The sequence below is a fragment of the Parasteatoda tepidariorum genome, chromosome 3 (assembly GCF_982258835.1).
Source record: "Parasteatoda tepidariorum strain Cologne lab strain chromosome 3, Ptep-v5.0, whole genome shotgun sequence".
Taxonomy (NCBI): Eukaryota; Metazoa; Arthropoda; class Arachnida; order Araneae; family Theridiidae; genus Parasteatoda; species Parasteatoda tepidariorum.
The window spans coordinates 38,094,858-38,112,339 of NC_141757.1; the positions used below are offsets into that span (position 1 = coordinate 38,094,858).

Sequence of the window (17,482 nt, forward strand, 5' to 3'; positions counted from 1 at the left end):
TAGCCTAAGCTGCACTTAATAAGCTATAAGCTACTCTCACAATACGTCAAACTCATCTCTTCTGGAACTCACTGTATCAAAAAAAATGCATATAAAAAATATCATAAAGTAATACTCGTCAAAAATCTATCTCATCTTATCTCAAGAGAATGATATGAATATTGCATGATAAATCATAATAAAATATTATTAGCTCAATTGTAATTAAAATTGCTTTCTATTACAACATATAGAGGGCAGCACTATGCAAAACCACAAATTCAAACGCGGAAAATTATGACCTATTCAGCGGTTCAATGAACTCTAGACATGTTATGCGAATTGCCTAATTTTATTTAAAGGAAAGGAACTGGAGTATATAGTGGTCGATATATTATTACCCTCTTTTTCATCCTAGTTTAATTTTTGCTTTCATTCTATTCATTAGAAAATAATCTTGCTTATTATTTTGTAGTATAATTGTAACATGACTACAAAGAACGAAAAAAACATAGAATGTAATTTTATTGATTGGGAACCAAGAATGAAATGAAAAAGAAAAAAAATCCTGCTTTAAGTTCATTCGTTGTTCGGTGTAGGGTTAGATGCAGGTTTTCAAATCTTTAAGATTCTTATAATTTGTTTAAAAAAAATGAAGAATAATGAGTGGAAAAAAATGGGGGAAAAAAAAATATATATTTGGGGAAGGAAAATTAGTTTAGTCTGTATTTTGAGGCAAAAAAATTTTTTTTTTTATAATTCAAATATTTTAGATTTGTTTAAAAACTGGATTAAAAATTTTTATTTCTAAAAAATTTTGACGAACTTTTTCTGCGATGCGGTATAAAGAAAAATTGGAAAAATAATTGAGTTAAAAGTTAGCTTAAGTGGTAGCAGATTTGTGATTAAGCTTAAAGGATAGTTTTTTTGTTTGAGTTATCAATATCAACTAACCTTTATAAAATCACATGAAGAGAATATTAAAAATAAGTTATAAACTTTTAATTACAAATATTTTGTGATTTTAAACAGGCAGAAATTTATTAAAAAAATTAATTTTTCACTTTCATTCACATAAAAATTAATCACTTTATTTTCTCATCATAAACCATTTAAAATAAAAAATAACGTTTATCATAGTAATAAAAAATGAATGAGTCAAAATGCTTGCCTTTTCCTTTTATAGTTGTATTTCGCAGACATAGTATTAACTAAGAGTTTTTTCGTTGCGAAAAAAATAAAGAGCATTAGAAGTTCTATTTTTCTATTAAATAAAAAGAATAGTAAGTTTGAAACAAACGTTTTACAAATACAAATTAAATAAGATGATAAATTTGTTTAATCAGTATGTTTATTATTTATTTTTGTTATATATTATTTATTATGTTAAAAATAATTATGTTTATTATTTTATTTTTAGGTTATGACAGATGAAATAAATAATAATAAATTAAAACTAAGAATCGGCAAAACTGAACTATTTAATGGTTAAATATTTTTTTCTCTAATGAAGTATTAAATATATTATTATAACGTGAATTATTTGCAATTTTCTGTAAGTATTGTTGAGCATTTATTTGATTAGATTAATTCGTTATTAAATTTATTTATTTAGATTAATTTTTTCATGTATTTTTTCTTGCAAAAAATATAAAAAGCATTTGAAAAATCCTTCAATTTATATTTATTTATTTATGCAAAAACATAAAAGCTGTTGAAAAGCCATTAATTAATCCTTTTCAAAGTTTTCTTGTTTTAGGCATTAAACAAAAAAAATTATGAAATAAAAAACAGAAATACCATGATGCGTTTTCATAATTCCGAGAGATAAATTGTTCAGCATTTTTTCACTACAATACCCTCTGAAAATCAAAATGGATGATATATGGACTAATAATTTAAATGGCATGACGTAATGGAAGGGGAACAATGGCAAAAAGGGGGGAAATGACAACAAAACTATTTCTTTATCAATTTATCTGTGGACAGTGGAGAATTCTTTGACTTATTTCATTCATTACAGCTTATTTCAAAATAAAAAGTAGCTTAACTAAAAGTAGATAATATATAAATTAGATAGTTTATAAGTGATAGCAAAGGAAAAAAAAAGTCTGTTAAATAAGTCACGTGCATAATTTCGGTGCCATTTTTTATTTTTTACTTGATTGTCACCACTCTTCGTAGATAAGGTATAGGATAAGGTTCTCAGGTATAGGATAAAAAGAGATGATTGATTAAATTATGCAGTTTAAAATATGAATATTTTTTTTAATGTAACTACTCACGATAAAATGGTTTTGCATTTGTTCATTTTATGATTTCGTAAAAACATTCCCTGAAAAGGTTGGGGGGGGGGATTGAAATGATTCGTGTGAACATAGACAAAATTATTCTATGTGATAAGTCTTTTTCGTGAAGAGTATTAAAATTCCTTTTAAGAAGATTATTAAACCACATTTATGGAAATAATTTAAAAATATATGTACGATATAAATGTTTTTACATTAAGTAAATGCATTGTGGATCGATTCCCAGCAAATCTGCTTGATAAGCGATGGAAAGTGGGGAAGAGTTAGTTTCCTCTTTGTTTGTGAAAGTCATAGTTAGAGTAAATAGTGTGTATATAAATTTTTCACAACTTTTTTAAAAGGTGAGATCATAACTTGGACCTAAGCTATAAGTGAAGTAAACAATTGAGTTTAAATTTATTTTACACTAAAATTTCGACGATAAATATACAGTTCTGTCTCTTAACAGGAATTAACATAAATTATTGTAAAAGTTTTCTGCAAATACCTGAAAAAATTACTTTTTCAACCACGAACCAGTTTTGGACATCCAATTTGTTTAATAGAAAAAAAAATTTAAATAAAAATACATGGCAGACGACAGCGGGCTACCGTGATGATGATGCTGCTATAAAATGAGCCAGAGTAGCATTAGAAAACTTTTAAAAAAAGCTAAAAAAAAAAAAAAAAAAAAAAGCTTAATGTTCTGAACAAATGTCAGCACTATGTAAGTTACACTGTACTCAATGGGAGATTTTTCGAAGAAGAAATCTAGTGTTTCAACACGTATCCAATGTAGTGATCGTTATTGCCATATGTAGTGACCGAAAGCAGCTATAATTTTAACGAAAAAGAGATTAAGTAAGTGCGTTAAATTTATTTATCCATCTTTTAAATCACTTTTCAAATATTTTAAAGTATTTTCTTATCTTTTAATTTTTTTCTTCTTTTTTTTGCAGCAAAATACCAATTTCATGCTCATGAAATAACGTAACATCGTAAACGTTGATAGTTTTTCTCATAAATTTATAACTTAAGATAATCTAATATCTAAAAATTCATGAAATTTTTTATTCTAAATAGAAAAGTATTTTAGTTAGTCTAAATGTAAGTCTACTAAATATAATTAGAGTATATTTAGAATAGATAACAAAAAAATCAATGCGATTTCAAAATTAGCTACCGTTAATTATTGCTCTGGCCTTTTAAGAAATGCCCTCTCATGTTCATCTCAACTGCTTCAGTTTATTTTATCCTAGACTCAGTAAATAGTTTCTTTCAACTTTTTTTTATGATATGATCACTTCAATTCATCTTCCTCAATGCGCCCCCCAACCCCTATCTCTTAATACCAACTATCCACCACAAGCATCAATAGTTCATGATGAATGGGAAAAGGGCCGCTAGCATTCGCAGGTGACCAATTAGATCGTAAGTTCTATATCTACATGATATACTTTTTATCAGAAAAAAAAAACTAGCTTGGTTTGGACAAGAAAATTCTCCAGGGACTATCAATAGAGGGTCCTCTACTGTTACGCGAATCGTATGCGTTGTATGGATAGGAAAATATGAGGGTATTTAAAATAAAGTTTCGTAAAATTCTGATTCGATATTAGTATGAAATTGAGCCAATAAATGATCTAATTGATACACACAGTAATGGATAAACAAAGTCTCAATAGTTATTTGAGGGCCCCACTCACAGAAATACTTCACAATGCCCATTCTTAAATTAGTCTCTAAAAACAGACTATTATTTCATAGATGAGTCACTTTTATAGAAAGATTCTCCTGAAATGTGTTTTTTTTTTCCTTCCTTGAAACTGATGAGCTTCATGTTCATGAGGGGAAAAAAATCCTACTGCTTATGCTTATCAAGTTCATTTTTCAAAATTATTGCAAAAGATTTAAAGGGAAAAAAATAATCACAGAAATATCACCACATTATTGTAATCTAATATATATAATTCTCTTACGTGGCTCCCAAATTTTGGCTGTATTTCTTTTCCGCCGCTGGCAACGTTTGCTTTGTTTTGTTTACGTTACTATTTCTCTTACACGGCGAATCGAGCAATGATTGCCGCTAAAAATGTCACATGCCAAATCTAGCTGAGGTGGCTCAACATATAGCGCTTTTAAAAACGGAAACTGAAATAACCAGAGAGCATCAGCTGCGGCAATCTCATACTATGAAGCTAGGCAGAAGTGAGTAGTCCTTGTCGATGGATCTCTATTTTAGTATTTTGTCGAAAGCGCTTTTTTTCACGAATTTATATTACGAGTTATTATATTACGAATTTATTTGACGATTTTTGATTTATATCACGAATTATACTATAGCACATTTCTAATAGGTTTAACGAATCACATGTCATTTATTTGAATTCAAATTTATTTTACTGACTTAGTATTTACTAAAAAGATGTAATTTTTTTTAAAAAAAAGAGTTTTTATATGGATTTGAATGATTGTTTTGAATTGTTAGAACTTTGTGCATTTGCAATGCACCTAAGTTAGTAGCGAGCGAAGCAAACCATATAAGATTGCGTAGCAATTTTCGGGGGTTGGCGAGCGTTAGCGAGCAGGGGGCGCAGCCCACTAGTATATACATATTTCTCTTACATGGTGAATAAGAAAGTCCTCACTTCTTTTTTGCGTTGGCAACAATGAATTATAACCAATATGAGAGCTATCATAAGTACGAAAGCGTAAATCTACATGTTTACAAATTTTTGAATCAAAATTCTTTTCTCCAGCGGACAACAATAATCTGAAACTGAGCTACAAATTAAGAAGAATTGAAAGGTTTAAATTAGTTCAATAAATTGGTTAAAATTAGAATTGAATGGTTAAAATTAGTTAATTAGTACAGCGAACTAGAAGAATTGAATTGAATGGTTAAAACTAGTTAATTAGTTCAGCAAACAAAGTGTTCAAAGTTTTAATTACACTTATGCAGATTCAATAATAATAATAATTTTATTGATTTAAAAATGAGCATTACTCGTGTCGTTGCGCATTTTAGGTATAATGAAAAAAAGAGTTTTCAAGTCCATAAATGTGGATGGCTTACATATAGACAACGACATATTTTTGAACTAAATAGGCTATTCAAGGAAGCTGATATCAATAAATGCATCAACGTAAATCGTTTAAAGCGTGCGGGTTACGTGTGTCGAATCGACCCTTCTTCATAACACTTGAGTTAGAGGTAGGCCTAATATCAGATGGCTTGACTGTGTGGAAAAGGATTTCAAAATCTTAAGAATTACTAACTGGTGAACAATCGCAAAGAAATCAGCAGAATGGAGAAGGGTTCTAGGGAAGCCTCTGGCCCACAAAGAGCTGTCATGCCAATAAAAGAAGAAGAAAAAAAGAGTGCTCGAAGAGCAGAAGTATGTCAGTTATGAAGGACGTAACACTAAAAGAATGTGTAGGAGACGTGCTGTCTATATGTTGTTTTTTAAAAGCATAATTATTGTTTTGTTTCTGCAAGTTTTTCTATTGTATGTTATATTTTGAATTTTTTATTTCAATGACATGTTATTGAATAAAAATTTTAACCTTCTAAAGAAGAAATACCCTTAAGGATTCTAATAATTGATTTAAGTTTTTAAGGCGAGGGAGCATGGTTTGCAGAGCAAACCATACACGACTGCGTAGCAAACTTTGGTGTTAGAGAAGTGACAGCGAACAGGGAGTAAAGGCCACTATTATAAATATTTTACTGGAGATAAACATGTATCTAATAAAAATGAAATAAATAGGCTTTTAATATAAAATTTAAAAAAAAATATCGCAATTTTTTAAATAAAATACGTTAAAGAAATTTCTTGAAAGCTTAATATTTTTTATAAAAGTAATTTTTGAATTTTTTTCAAATAGTTAATTAAAACGCATTTGTTTCAAAAATCTTCAGAAGATTATACGCTTGTTTTTATTTATTTATTTACCTTCGTGGAGGACTTTTTGATGGAGCGAGCTCGCACTTGCGTTACATGGAGAGGAAGACCACGAGAACCTCCAACGGTTAGCTTGACGGCAAGGGGACTCTAACCCATGATCCGTCTACCACTGAGGATATATCACGTCAGCACTGTGGTCGATGCAAGGCGGATGCGGAATTCGTATAGACTGGGCTTCGAACCTGGTTCGCCCCATTGGAAGGTGAAAGCTCTATTCCCTGAGCTATCGCGGCTCTGCAACAAATATCGTAATCAGATAACTCCCACTCCCTACTCTCAAAAATTCCATTAAGTTGTTTTAAGTAGCATCGTTGATCAACATTTAAACCTCTCGCCGAAGACTTCCCCTGTACAAAATAGTGACTGGTGCACTCTAAATCAGTCGGGGTCACAAAGTACTCCAAGTTCCCATTACAAATCAATACCTCTGAGGGTGCTGGATCGGAGATTGGTCGTGCTCTGGTTCAGGTCAAAATTACTATCTGCGGATGGATGGTGTGCGAATGTGTCCTCCCTGTAAATCGGGATGTGACCTACGTATGTTTTCTCCGGATAATCCAAAGGTATGTTTCCCAGACGGTTGCCAACAGCCCATTGTGTAGCACTAGTGCTACGTAAATAAAAGTAATGTACCGAAATGACGTTGGCTAATTAAAAAGTCCGACCCTTTGTAACTGCCCGCGATATTTTTATAGGTTGTTGTTGTTGTTCATTTACGTCGCACTGGAGCTGCACAACGGGCTATTGGCGACGGTCTGAGAAACATCCCTGAGGATGATCCGAAGACATGCCATCACAATTTTGATCCTCTGCAGAGGGGATGGCACCCCCGCTTCGGTAGCCCGACGACCTGCACGCGAAGTCGAGCATTTTACGGTAGCACAGTTTAACGAGGACCAATACCGCACACCCTCGGTCCCTACGCAGACTGATCCAAGTGGTCACCCACCCGCACACTGACCGCAGTCAGTGATGCTTGACTTCGGTGATCTGATGGGAACCGTTTCTTAACGATCAGTCCACTGCGGGACGATATTTTATAGGAGTAAGGCTGATTGAAATAGTGTTTAGTATTTTTTAATCTACTTGATAATTTAGGCTCATTATTCTGGACTCTGGTAAACTCTGGATTTCTGACAAACTACCTGAAATCGATCAGACAGAGTAATATATTTTTTAATTAAACTCATTGTAATAAGCCTGAAAAGTGTCAGGCTGATTAGAAAATAATATGAACTTTTCCTGTTAGCCTGGTGCATTACTAAATGATGACTAATGTTTACAAATAGCTGGATTATTTTGTTAGCCTACATAATTTATTATTATTATTTTTTTGTTCAAGAACTAAGTGCTTCTTCACTAAGAATTCTTCATTTACAGTGGGATTTAAACCCGCTACCTAAACGCTTCAATGCGATTGGCAGCAGGACCATATCCTCAGACCACTGAAACATCTTGTCAACTCTTGCCTTATTTTATTTATTTATTGGTACATGTACTGTGTTCAATTATATAAGTACGACCTATAAGCATTTGTAAAGTCGAAGAGCACATAGCACAAATCAGAGAAAGATAGGAAGCTCGAGAATGCATCCAGAGATACAGAGGGATTCGAACCCGCTACCTCCATGCAACAGAGTGTTTGGTGGATGATATCTCTCGGCCAGGCTCAACTCTCGCCTCTACTTTACACTGTTGAACAGAAATAGACAGTCGGGGAATGTTCAAAAACACACATAATAGATTTTTTCAGTTAGTTAAGAATTTGACTGTTTTTCAAACTTCCAAAGGAGTACTACTTACACAAGCAGGCTTAGAACAGGTAAATTATAATTTTGCAGTTATGAAAATAATAATAATGCAGTTATCAAAGTTATTTTGCTGTTTATTATAAGCTGATATCTAAAAGAAAGTTAAGTAGCTTTCGATTATAAGTTTCTGTTGGTATACGAATGTTATAATTAAATTTGAAGAGAAATAAAACTTTACGAAGTATGAATGCATTTTTGTTTATTCTATTATATATAACATATATTTTGATTCTAGTATATATTTGTTTTAGTGTTTCTAGTATCTATAAAACTGTCAATTTATAAATAATTTTTTTTAATTTTGTTCCGAAATATGTATATGAAACTTCTCAGCTAGAATGATTTGTCAGTCTTTTTTTTCCGACTCACTTTATGTATATATTTAATAACATAACATTAAAATTTATAATTTAAACATGCAGCTTGACTTGAATAAGCACCAAAAAAATTTTCGTATTTTCTAGATTGCTCAGTGTTTGATACAGTTTTCACAAATAACTGTTGGAAAGTATTGAACATTTGCTATTCAAGAAGCTTTTGGGGTTGAAAAAAAATAAGCTATAAAAGTAAAATATATAAATTATATAAGTTAATTTAATTATATAAATTTCTTTAATAATATAAATTTATTAAAAAGTATAATTGCATTTAAAAATGTAATCGTATTTAATGAAAATTAATTTGAAATATAAATTAGTTTTGAGACTTGATTCAGTAAGACTAAATTCAAGTAATATATACTCTTTACTTCTGTTAACAATGCAACTTCCAATTCAAATACAAAAATGACTGGAAAGTAATTGGTGTTTCAGCTAAAAATACATGCATATTTTAAAAACCTAAATTGATTTCACTGAATTACGATATAAATTGAGATTCTGCATTTAAACAATGCAGAATCTTACTTTCTCTCAAAACTGAAACCATTGAAAAATTCTTTTACTGTTTTCAATGGTCGCAAAATTTATTTCTGTGTTAAAAAAAATAGTTGAGAAATTAAAACTAGCATTTTTAAAAATATTTCGGTGTTCTTTAGTTTTTATATAATACTTAGTTTTTACTCAATACGAGCATGAATTAATATTAAACTCAATAATTTTTAACGAATGGAGAAAAAGTAAGATTATTTTTGTTACTCATATTTAAAAAAAAATATCTATTGAAATAGTATAAAAGAAAATATCCTATAGAAAAGAAGAAAAAAAACTTACATTAATCAGTTGCATATTACTTTACCTGTACTTAATTTGTAATAAAATATTATTTTTTTTAAATGGTTACTAACTTTAATATTATAAATATTATTAAACTGAGATCACATATGCTAAGGACACCTTACATAGTACACAATTACGTGTTCCAGTTAAGAACTTTTACTGATTTTCGGTAAGAATTTTGTTTTATGTAAGTGGTAACAAAATTTGTGCTTTTCCTTTTAATTCTAAGATTTATAAATTTAGTTTAAACTTATATTGACTATCACTACAGTTAGGTAAAATAAAAATTTAAAAATATTTTATCTAACATGCATTGAACGTTACGTAGGGGATAACTAGATTAACTTAGTTTTTATAATTTTTGTATATAGTTCAATCATCTGTTATTATATTCAACGATTTTTTTTCTTTCGTTGTCTTATGGCGTTCAATTTTAGGAGGTTAAAGGAGGTAGAGATTCCGTCGTAGTAATTGAATAGACAATCTATATCGATTTATGATTAACATATCGATGAGGTCAGAGATTTAATGTAAAGTGATCATCGTTTCGCAATAAGAGTCATTGAACAAATATCTTTTATATCATTTGGTTTTACTAAAGGAAAATTCCATAAGAGCCCTGAAAGAGATTCCCCAGAACGACTTAAAGGCAGGTTTTAGAGATTGAAACATAGTTGGTAAAAGGGGCATTTCAGTCGAAGAAGATTACTTTCAAAGAGATGCAAGGTAGTTGGGTCAATACCAATAAATTGATACCATTTGTTTTATGCCCTCATTCCTGGAGGTTTTTGATTAGTTTAACCCACACAGGTGCGTTAAGTCAACTCTCGATTATTCCTGATTTGAATGTTGAATCTTATGCATTGTGGCTGCATCTAGGCTACTATGAAATAAAATGCACTAAAAGTTATCGATCAATACATTATCAATCGATTATTTAGATGTGATTGGACATGTGACTTTGGACTTGCCCTGGAATTTCTATTCACTAAACAAAATCCATCTAAGATGTTTAGTCTGCATTTTTTTAAAAACCTTTTGCACTCTAAGGGTATTTCTTATTCAAAACTGCCACGAATAAAATATCGAAGATTCTAAAATGTGAAATTTTTTACATCTTAATGTTTAGGCGGCGGGTATTGTATTGTTAGAGTAATGTGTGTCGTAAATTTTAAGTGGTTGTACACGTTTTTTAACCTCTGAAAGAATTTCAAGTGCTAATAGTTTAAAATATATTTTGCACTACTAGAAAATTATTTTAACCTACAAGAACCACCTTTCCTTACCTTAACCTTCCGGTAACTTTTTTTAAGAAATTTTCATAAACTAAATTTTAAAATATATATCAGATCTGATATTCCGCAATCTGGCAAAGTATTACAATTTTATCATAGATGCTCAATTTTTTATCTAAGACTTTTTTTTGAAAGGCTTTCATTGCTGAAAGTAACGTTAATGTATGCTATTTTATAACAATATGCTATTTTATGAATATGTAGTGAATTTGTAATAATTCATGACTTAAGTTTTGTTCATCTTTAGCCAGTAAAACTTTATCTTTTAACTTTCGATGCAGTTGGAGGAATCTCCTTAAAAATTATGGCAGAAAAGAGCAGTTTTTTCTTGGCTTATAAAAATGGCATCTGGTGGCAATAAAAAAATCAGTTTTGTGCTTTAATTTTTTATATTAAAAAAGTTACTGTAACGCTGATCTTGTTTGAGCTCTTAAGAATTTGCGGAACTTGAAGATTATTCATTTTTATTTCCAGAAATACGAATCCGTATGAGTTGTCACTGCGCCCAATGATTAATCGGCAACGTATCTGGTGCAAGCACTTATCTTGGCAGTATGCAGCTCTAGCGATATTCATGGCGATCCTCATCATTGGAATCATTACTTTACTCTTCTATGTAACAGCAAAGGGCCAGCATGACCTGTCTTATTCCAAAGCAGAGCCTGTTCGTCAAGGAGATCAGGCAATTATCTTTCCTTTTCAAGTAGACCAATACACAAAAGTGGTCCAGCCTTGTCCAAGGCATTACTTTCCTTGCAATTCATCGAGGCAGTGCCTGATTTTGGACAAGAGATGTGATGGCGTTGTTGACTGCCCAAATGCTGAAGACGAGTTACGTTGTGCCTGTGCCTTTCGTATGCCAGAAGTGAAATTTTGTGACAAGTACCCCGACTGCTTCGATGAAAGTGATGAAAATTTTTGCTCTTATTGTCCTGAGGGTTATTTTAACTGTGGAAATGGATATTGTATCCCTAGAGATAAAGTCTGCGATTCAGAAGTGGATTGCGAAAATTTCATGGATGAAAACTTTTGCTTCGTGTAAGTTATATATTGTTTATTTTTTCTAACTTCAGATTTTTTTGTAGACACTATAAAGTTTTTGATTTCAAAATCAGTTTAATAAATTTTTTTCGAGATTTTGAAGAACGGGAAAAGAAAAATCTCTGAATTGAATTTTAAAAAAAAAATAATTAGAACAAAAAGATTTTTAAAATCCTCAAATTTTTTTTATAATAATTGAGAGGGAATTTTAATTACTATTTTTCAAAATTTATTTTGTGTTTAAAATATCAAGTTAAGAAAATAAAAAGTTTGAAAAATTTTACAAACCTTTTTATTTTTAAAGTTAAAAAAAAGAAAAAATATATAAGTGCTCGGAATCAATAAAAGTTAGTTAATCTGCGAATATAATGTATCAAATTTTTTAAACTAATCTTTTTATTTGAACTCTAAATTAATGAAGTTATGGAAAAATAAAATAAAATCTGATTTTTCAAAAAATTTGTTTCTTGAGAATTAGTAGCACATTGAATAAAGAGAAAGATGCTACGATTTGGTTTTTCCTTCCTTGTTCTTTTCCAATCCTTTTGAGTTACTCAGTAGAAGTTCTAGAAATCGTTCAACCTTCTCAATTGGCTTATAACTTCCTGTAATTTTTGTTTACATTTTTGAAATACCTTCTCTTTTGTGACTTTTCCATATTAAGAATAATCATAAAGATGCTAGTTTAAGAAATTTTCCGCCACTGTATTTGCTGTTCTAACCAGAAGATGATAAAAAGAGGCAACTTACACAGATTCATCAACTTTAAATTTTTGAAATATTCATCAACTTTATCAACTATGACACCATTTTAGGTTCTCCGTTTATTCACTGTATCTACTCTTGCAGACATAAGATGATAAGAAGAGGTAACTTACATAGATATTGTAAGTGGTTTTCATAAGTTCTCAAATTTTTGAAATATTTATCAACTTCTTCACCTGACCCAATTTTAGTTTCACTTTTTAAAACTGTTCTTGAAATTTCATAGTTTCAACTTGAAACTGAAGCCTTCCCATTGGAAAACATTAATGTTTTATATATAATATAAAGCAATTTCTTTTAATGATGTTTCTCCACTTATAGGAAATTTTAATCAGAAATGAACTTTGCCTTCTTGTATGTACACCCGCGCAAATTTTCCAAAAAGAAGTTTTCATAAGTTGCGCGCCTTGTTCGATTGTTTTGCCGATTCAACTTTGTTACTCCAGTACGAAATTATTTTCATATTTTTCATCAAAAGTACTATTTTTCGATACATCTTTAATGAATAAACATAAAGGCTATAAAAGAAAAAAGGCTAGTGTTCAAAGGCACAAGAAGTTATTCTTTTCGGAGATAGCTCAGTCTTGTGACGCTTCCAATGTCATTAGTCAAGTTCCATTCATGGAATGAATGCTGCGCTTATCGGGACGAACCAGTCTGGTGATCCTGAGATGACCCCTTCCATTGTCTGTGCTTACCCTTCCTTCGACCCTCATTTAGTTTGATGTTAGGAGAAAAGATATCTTCTTAGTATATTGCATAGGTTTCTGATTCGGGATCTGACCGGTATAAATGATACTCTGCTTTTTTTTCTTCTTGCCCTCCGACAGACGAAGTAATTTTTCATTATATTGATTGGAAGGTAATTTGGAACTGGTATAAAATGACGCATAAATGCAAAAGACGTAACAACTGTATTCTATTGGATATGCATACTTTTTATTTTGACTGGCGTTGAACAGCCGGCCTAATTATAAGTTTACGACAATCAATGTTCAACTTCGAAGTCCTTTTTCATTTTATTCAAACTATGAAGTCTTTTAATGTTAAATATTCATTCATGTGATATTCCTAATGTAAAACATTTTGTTTCTCAACGTTCTAAGTATCTTTTGAGCTAATAGCTTGAATTATTCGTAACTATTTTCAGTAGATAAAAATGTGTTTCACCACTCCAAGGTACCCCAGAGACCCTTTTGTTTTACAATAAACACAATTTCGAACACAATTTGATTATCTTAAGTATTGTCAGATTTTTTTCTTCTACCTTGAATGTGTGGCAGGAATAATCGCGGCCGTCTCATACCCTCCAACATTTGAAGCTGTAAAGAAATATTTTTCAGTGTTAGTGAACTAAGTCGGAAAATTTAAAATAACATAGAATATTTTTAAAACTTTTATTGAAACTTAAGAAATCTATTTGGTCTGGTCGGTATAACTGGGTATCTGAGACCAAAATTGGCCCTTTTCCCATTCATTCTGTGTTGATGAACATCTGTAAAAACTGGTTACATAGTAGGAACACAAGTGGCAAAATAGAGAGTTACGAGAGAATGGCACTTTGCCATGGTAATACCTAAATTAGAGAATGAATTATTTGGATTTTGAGCTTTTATAAATCTGTTTTAATTATATATGAGTAGTGGTAAACAAAATCCTTTCAATTCCAATTTATTTGAATGCTAATGCGTTGCATTTCTGATTGCATTTATTGATTTACATCAAATTCTGCTTTTTAAACTATTTTCCTTCCGACTAACATCATTTTTCTTTTTTGCAGATTATCATCAAATGCCGGAATTGCTACAGTAGACGGCAATTCTCCTTCAAGTTCTATAAACAAGATTGAGCATTCAAGAAGCGGTTTTCTCTTAAGGAACAAAAATGGCGTCTGGTATCCAGTATGCGCCAACCCTCACGATTACATGCAAGATGCCTTGGCTTCATTTGCTTGTGTCAGTATAACAGCAAATCCACTCGCAAGTAGTAAACACCGATTTTTGAAATTCGACCAGAGGAATGTGACTGGTGACTACATTTACCATTATCTTGGAAGATTCGTCCAATGGCAAGGGTGCTTAACTGACAAAGGAATTTTTGTGTCATGTGATGACGTTCGATGTGGCCTAAATCCAAAGCATTTCCTACCTAGAAGACCTAGAGGTAGAATTGTTGGTGGTGAATTATCTGAACCAGGGGCATGGCCCTGGCATGCAGCTATTTATAAAAATGGCTCATATGCGTGTGGGGCAACTCTAATTAACGACTTCTGGTTCATTTCTGCGGCTCACTGTTTTGTCAATCATAGATATAATTACTATGAAATACAAGTCGGGATGCTTCGACGTCGGTCATTTACCCCGCACCAAAAAACCTACAGAATTGAAAGGGTTAAAATTCATCCTAAATTCAACATCATTACACTGGAATATGATATTGCTCTGTTGAAAACAGCAACTGAAGTAGTGTTCGATTTCTGGGTTAGGCCTATATGTCTACCCGATCCCAAGAGGACTGAGAACTCTGGTACTTTCTGTACAGCGATTGGTTGGGGAGATACTGGGGAATTAGAAGACGATTCCGATGATCTCCAGGAAGTCCATGTGCCACTTACCAAAAACTGCAAGAAGAATCTAGATAGATGGTTATGTGCTGGTTTTGTCGAAGGTGGTCGTGACGCTTGCCAAGGTGACAGTGGGGGACCTCTTATGTGCTTAGATGAAAGTGGATTGTCTTGGTACATCGCTGGTGTTATCAGTGGTGGGACAGGGTGTGCGAGACCCGATACTCCGGGAATGTATACAAGAGTACTGTATTTCTTAGATTGGATAGAAGAGACCCTGCGTTCTTCTAACGTATCTGATGTTCCACCGCGTTCAACTTGTCCTGGATGGAACTGTGCTGTTTTAGGCGGTGGATATTGTCTTAAAAGAGACAGAGTTTGTGATGGGAGAGTAGATTGTTATGATGCACAGGATGAAGCTAATTGTCCTCCGATTGAAGAGAGACGTTTATTTCCTTAATGGATTCCATTATTAAAAATAGCTTTTCCCATGAAATTCCATTTATGTATACGGATTCTGAAAAGGATTATTGCTTGTGGGGATCATTTACTAACATGTCGTATATTATTCTGTAAGATTTAAAACCTAAAATCTCTATCTTAGAGTCAAAATAGCTAACTCTAAATTAGTTTTTTAAATTTTAGAAATTCGTTCACAATTTCTTCGTGTTTTAAATTTTAATACAAGGATTTTTTCCTAATGTTTTAGTGAAATTAGTTATATTTAAAGTTGTTATTTGCAAAGCTTTTCAAGATTCATTGAGACATTTAACTGCAGTTCCAGAATTTTAGTGCATCTCTTCTAGCTATAAAAAAAAATACAAATTTCGATTTTTTTTTTATCAATACAATTTGAATTAAATTCTTCGTTAAAAGATATATTTTAAATCCGTTAATATTTTTTAAAATAATTGCTCTTTGTGTTAACGATATTTTAAGGCTTTAAGGTGGCTTATTGTCATATAAAATGATGTAAGATTTACATTTTAAATATTTTACTAGTTCGATATGTTATTGCTTTCTAAATATAGAGTCTGTAGGAATGTTTTTAAAAAAGTGTATATTTTTGTTTTGTTTTTGTGAAAGCCTCTAACAACAAAGTTGTATAAAGTTATACTTTTTTGGAGCTTGTTATATTTTTGAATGCTTAAATGGGTTTCATATCATGAAGTTTCTCAGATTTGTTAAATGAGTAAATTCCCGAACGAGTTAAGTCATTTGAGTTATAAGATATATATAAAAAGAAAAGTCATTACGAATAATTACATCTTTTGTCAGTTTTACTAATTTTATTTGCATTACTTGTTTTAGTTGTTGGTTCTACTGCTTTGTTGTGATTTTAAAATAAATATAAAAACTTTCTTAAAGGTTTCATTGACTATTTATGATGTCATCATGTCTGTAATTTCTTTAAAGTTTTCATCAAATATTTATACCATTATGTATAAGAACTTTCATTTACATACATAATTTTCATTCACATACATAATTTATGCCATTATGTTTGTAAGCAGAGTTGGCCAAAAATGTAATAGATTACATTTTTTGATTACAGTAATCAATTACTTGTAATCATGATTACAATTTTCAAAAAATTTTGTTTACAGCTGTAATCATGATTACAATTTTGATTACAGTAATCAATTACTTGTAATCATGATTACAAGTAATTGCGATTACAAGTAATCACAACAAAAACGATTACGAGCAATTATGATTACAAGTAATCAAAATATATGATTACATGTAATTTGATTACATGTAATTTGATTACATGTAATCAGTGTTTACACGATTACAAAACTATTGTATTCTTATAAATGATTATATTTTACAGTAGATAGTAGAATGTATTTTATAATGATACATTTTGCACGTATTAACATGTACTGCATTTTGTACGTATTTGTATACGTACAAATGAATGTAACTAAAATTTATGTACATATGATTTTATCTAGTGCATATGTTCAGACATTTTAGTTTCACACACATGTACATACACTTATATTGTAGGTATAAAATATATGTACGTATGTATATAGATAATAATTACGCATGCATGTGCAAACAATGTAGACATGTACATTTATACACAATGAATATATGCATTTTATGCAAATATTTGTATGTAAAATGTATATCTATGTTCATGTACGCATGTATATACAAGTACTTGTGTTTGTACGAACATACATGCATTGTCTGTACAATGTATGCCCCATGCATGTATGTGCAATTTATTTATGAACAGTACAATATATGTATGCATGTACAATATAGGTATATCTGTAGGATGTACAATATATGTATGTATACATGTACATGATATGCATGTCCAGTGTATTTGTGTACATGTACATAATATGTTCATGTTCAATGTAAGTATCCAAGTATGCATAATACATTTGTGTACGATTGTACGTACATTGGGGGTATTTATATTTCACATATATTCATACATGCATTCGACAAGCATAACGTACGTACATACACACATTTGAGATGCATATAGCGTACAGATGTATATTCATATAATGTGCATATGATGAAAT

General features: G+C 30.9%; 1 protein-coding gene across 2 annotated transcripts; it reads left to right on the forward strand.

Moving 5' to 3' along the window:
- The first annotated feature begins 7,935 nt into the window (after positions 1–7,935).
- LOC107438303 (serine protease ndl) lies at positions 7,936–16,368 on the forward strand. Of its 2 annotated transcripts, none has more exons than XM_043046610.3 (3): positions 7,936–8,057; positions 11,033–11,596; positions 14,145–16,368. In XM_043046610.3, exons 2-3 carry the CDS (start codon positions 11,067–11,069, stop codon positions 15,385–15,387), a joined length of 1,773 nt encoding a protein of 590 aa, XP_042902544.3. In that variant the 5' UTR covers positions 7,936–8,057; positions 11,033–11,066; the 3' UTR covers positions 15,388–16,368. The 2 variants fall into 2 exon arrangements, with proteins under 2 accessions (XP_042902544.3, XP_087015234.1); XM_087159108.1 differs by lacking the exon at positions 7,936–8,057 and adding an exon at positions 8,068–8,227.
- The last annotated feature ends 1,114 nt before the right edge of the window (positions 16,369–17,482 follow it).

Excerpts from the sequence above, each read along its gene's own strand:
- LOC107438303 (XM_043046610.3), top strand. The coding sequence starts at position 11,067 with ATGATTAATCGGCAACGTATCTGGTGCAAGCACTTATCTTGGCAGTAT. Across the intron at positions 11,597-14,144 it reads GATGAAAACTTTTGCTTCGT|ATTATCATCAAATGCCGGAA; the intron begins GTAAGTTATATA and ends TCTTTTTTGCAG.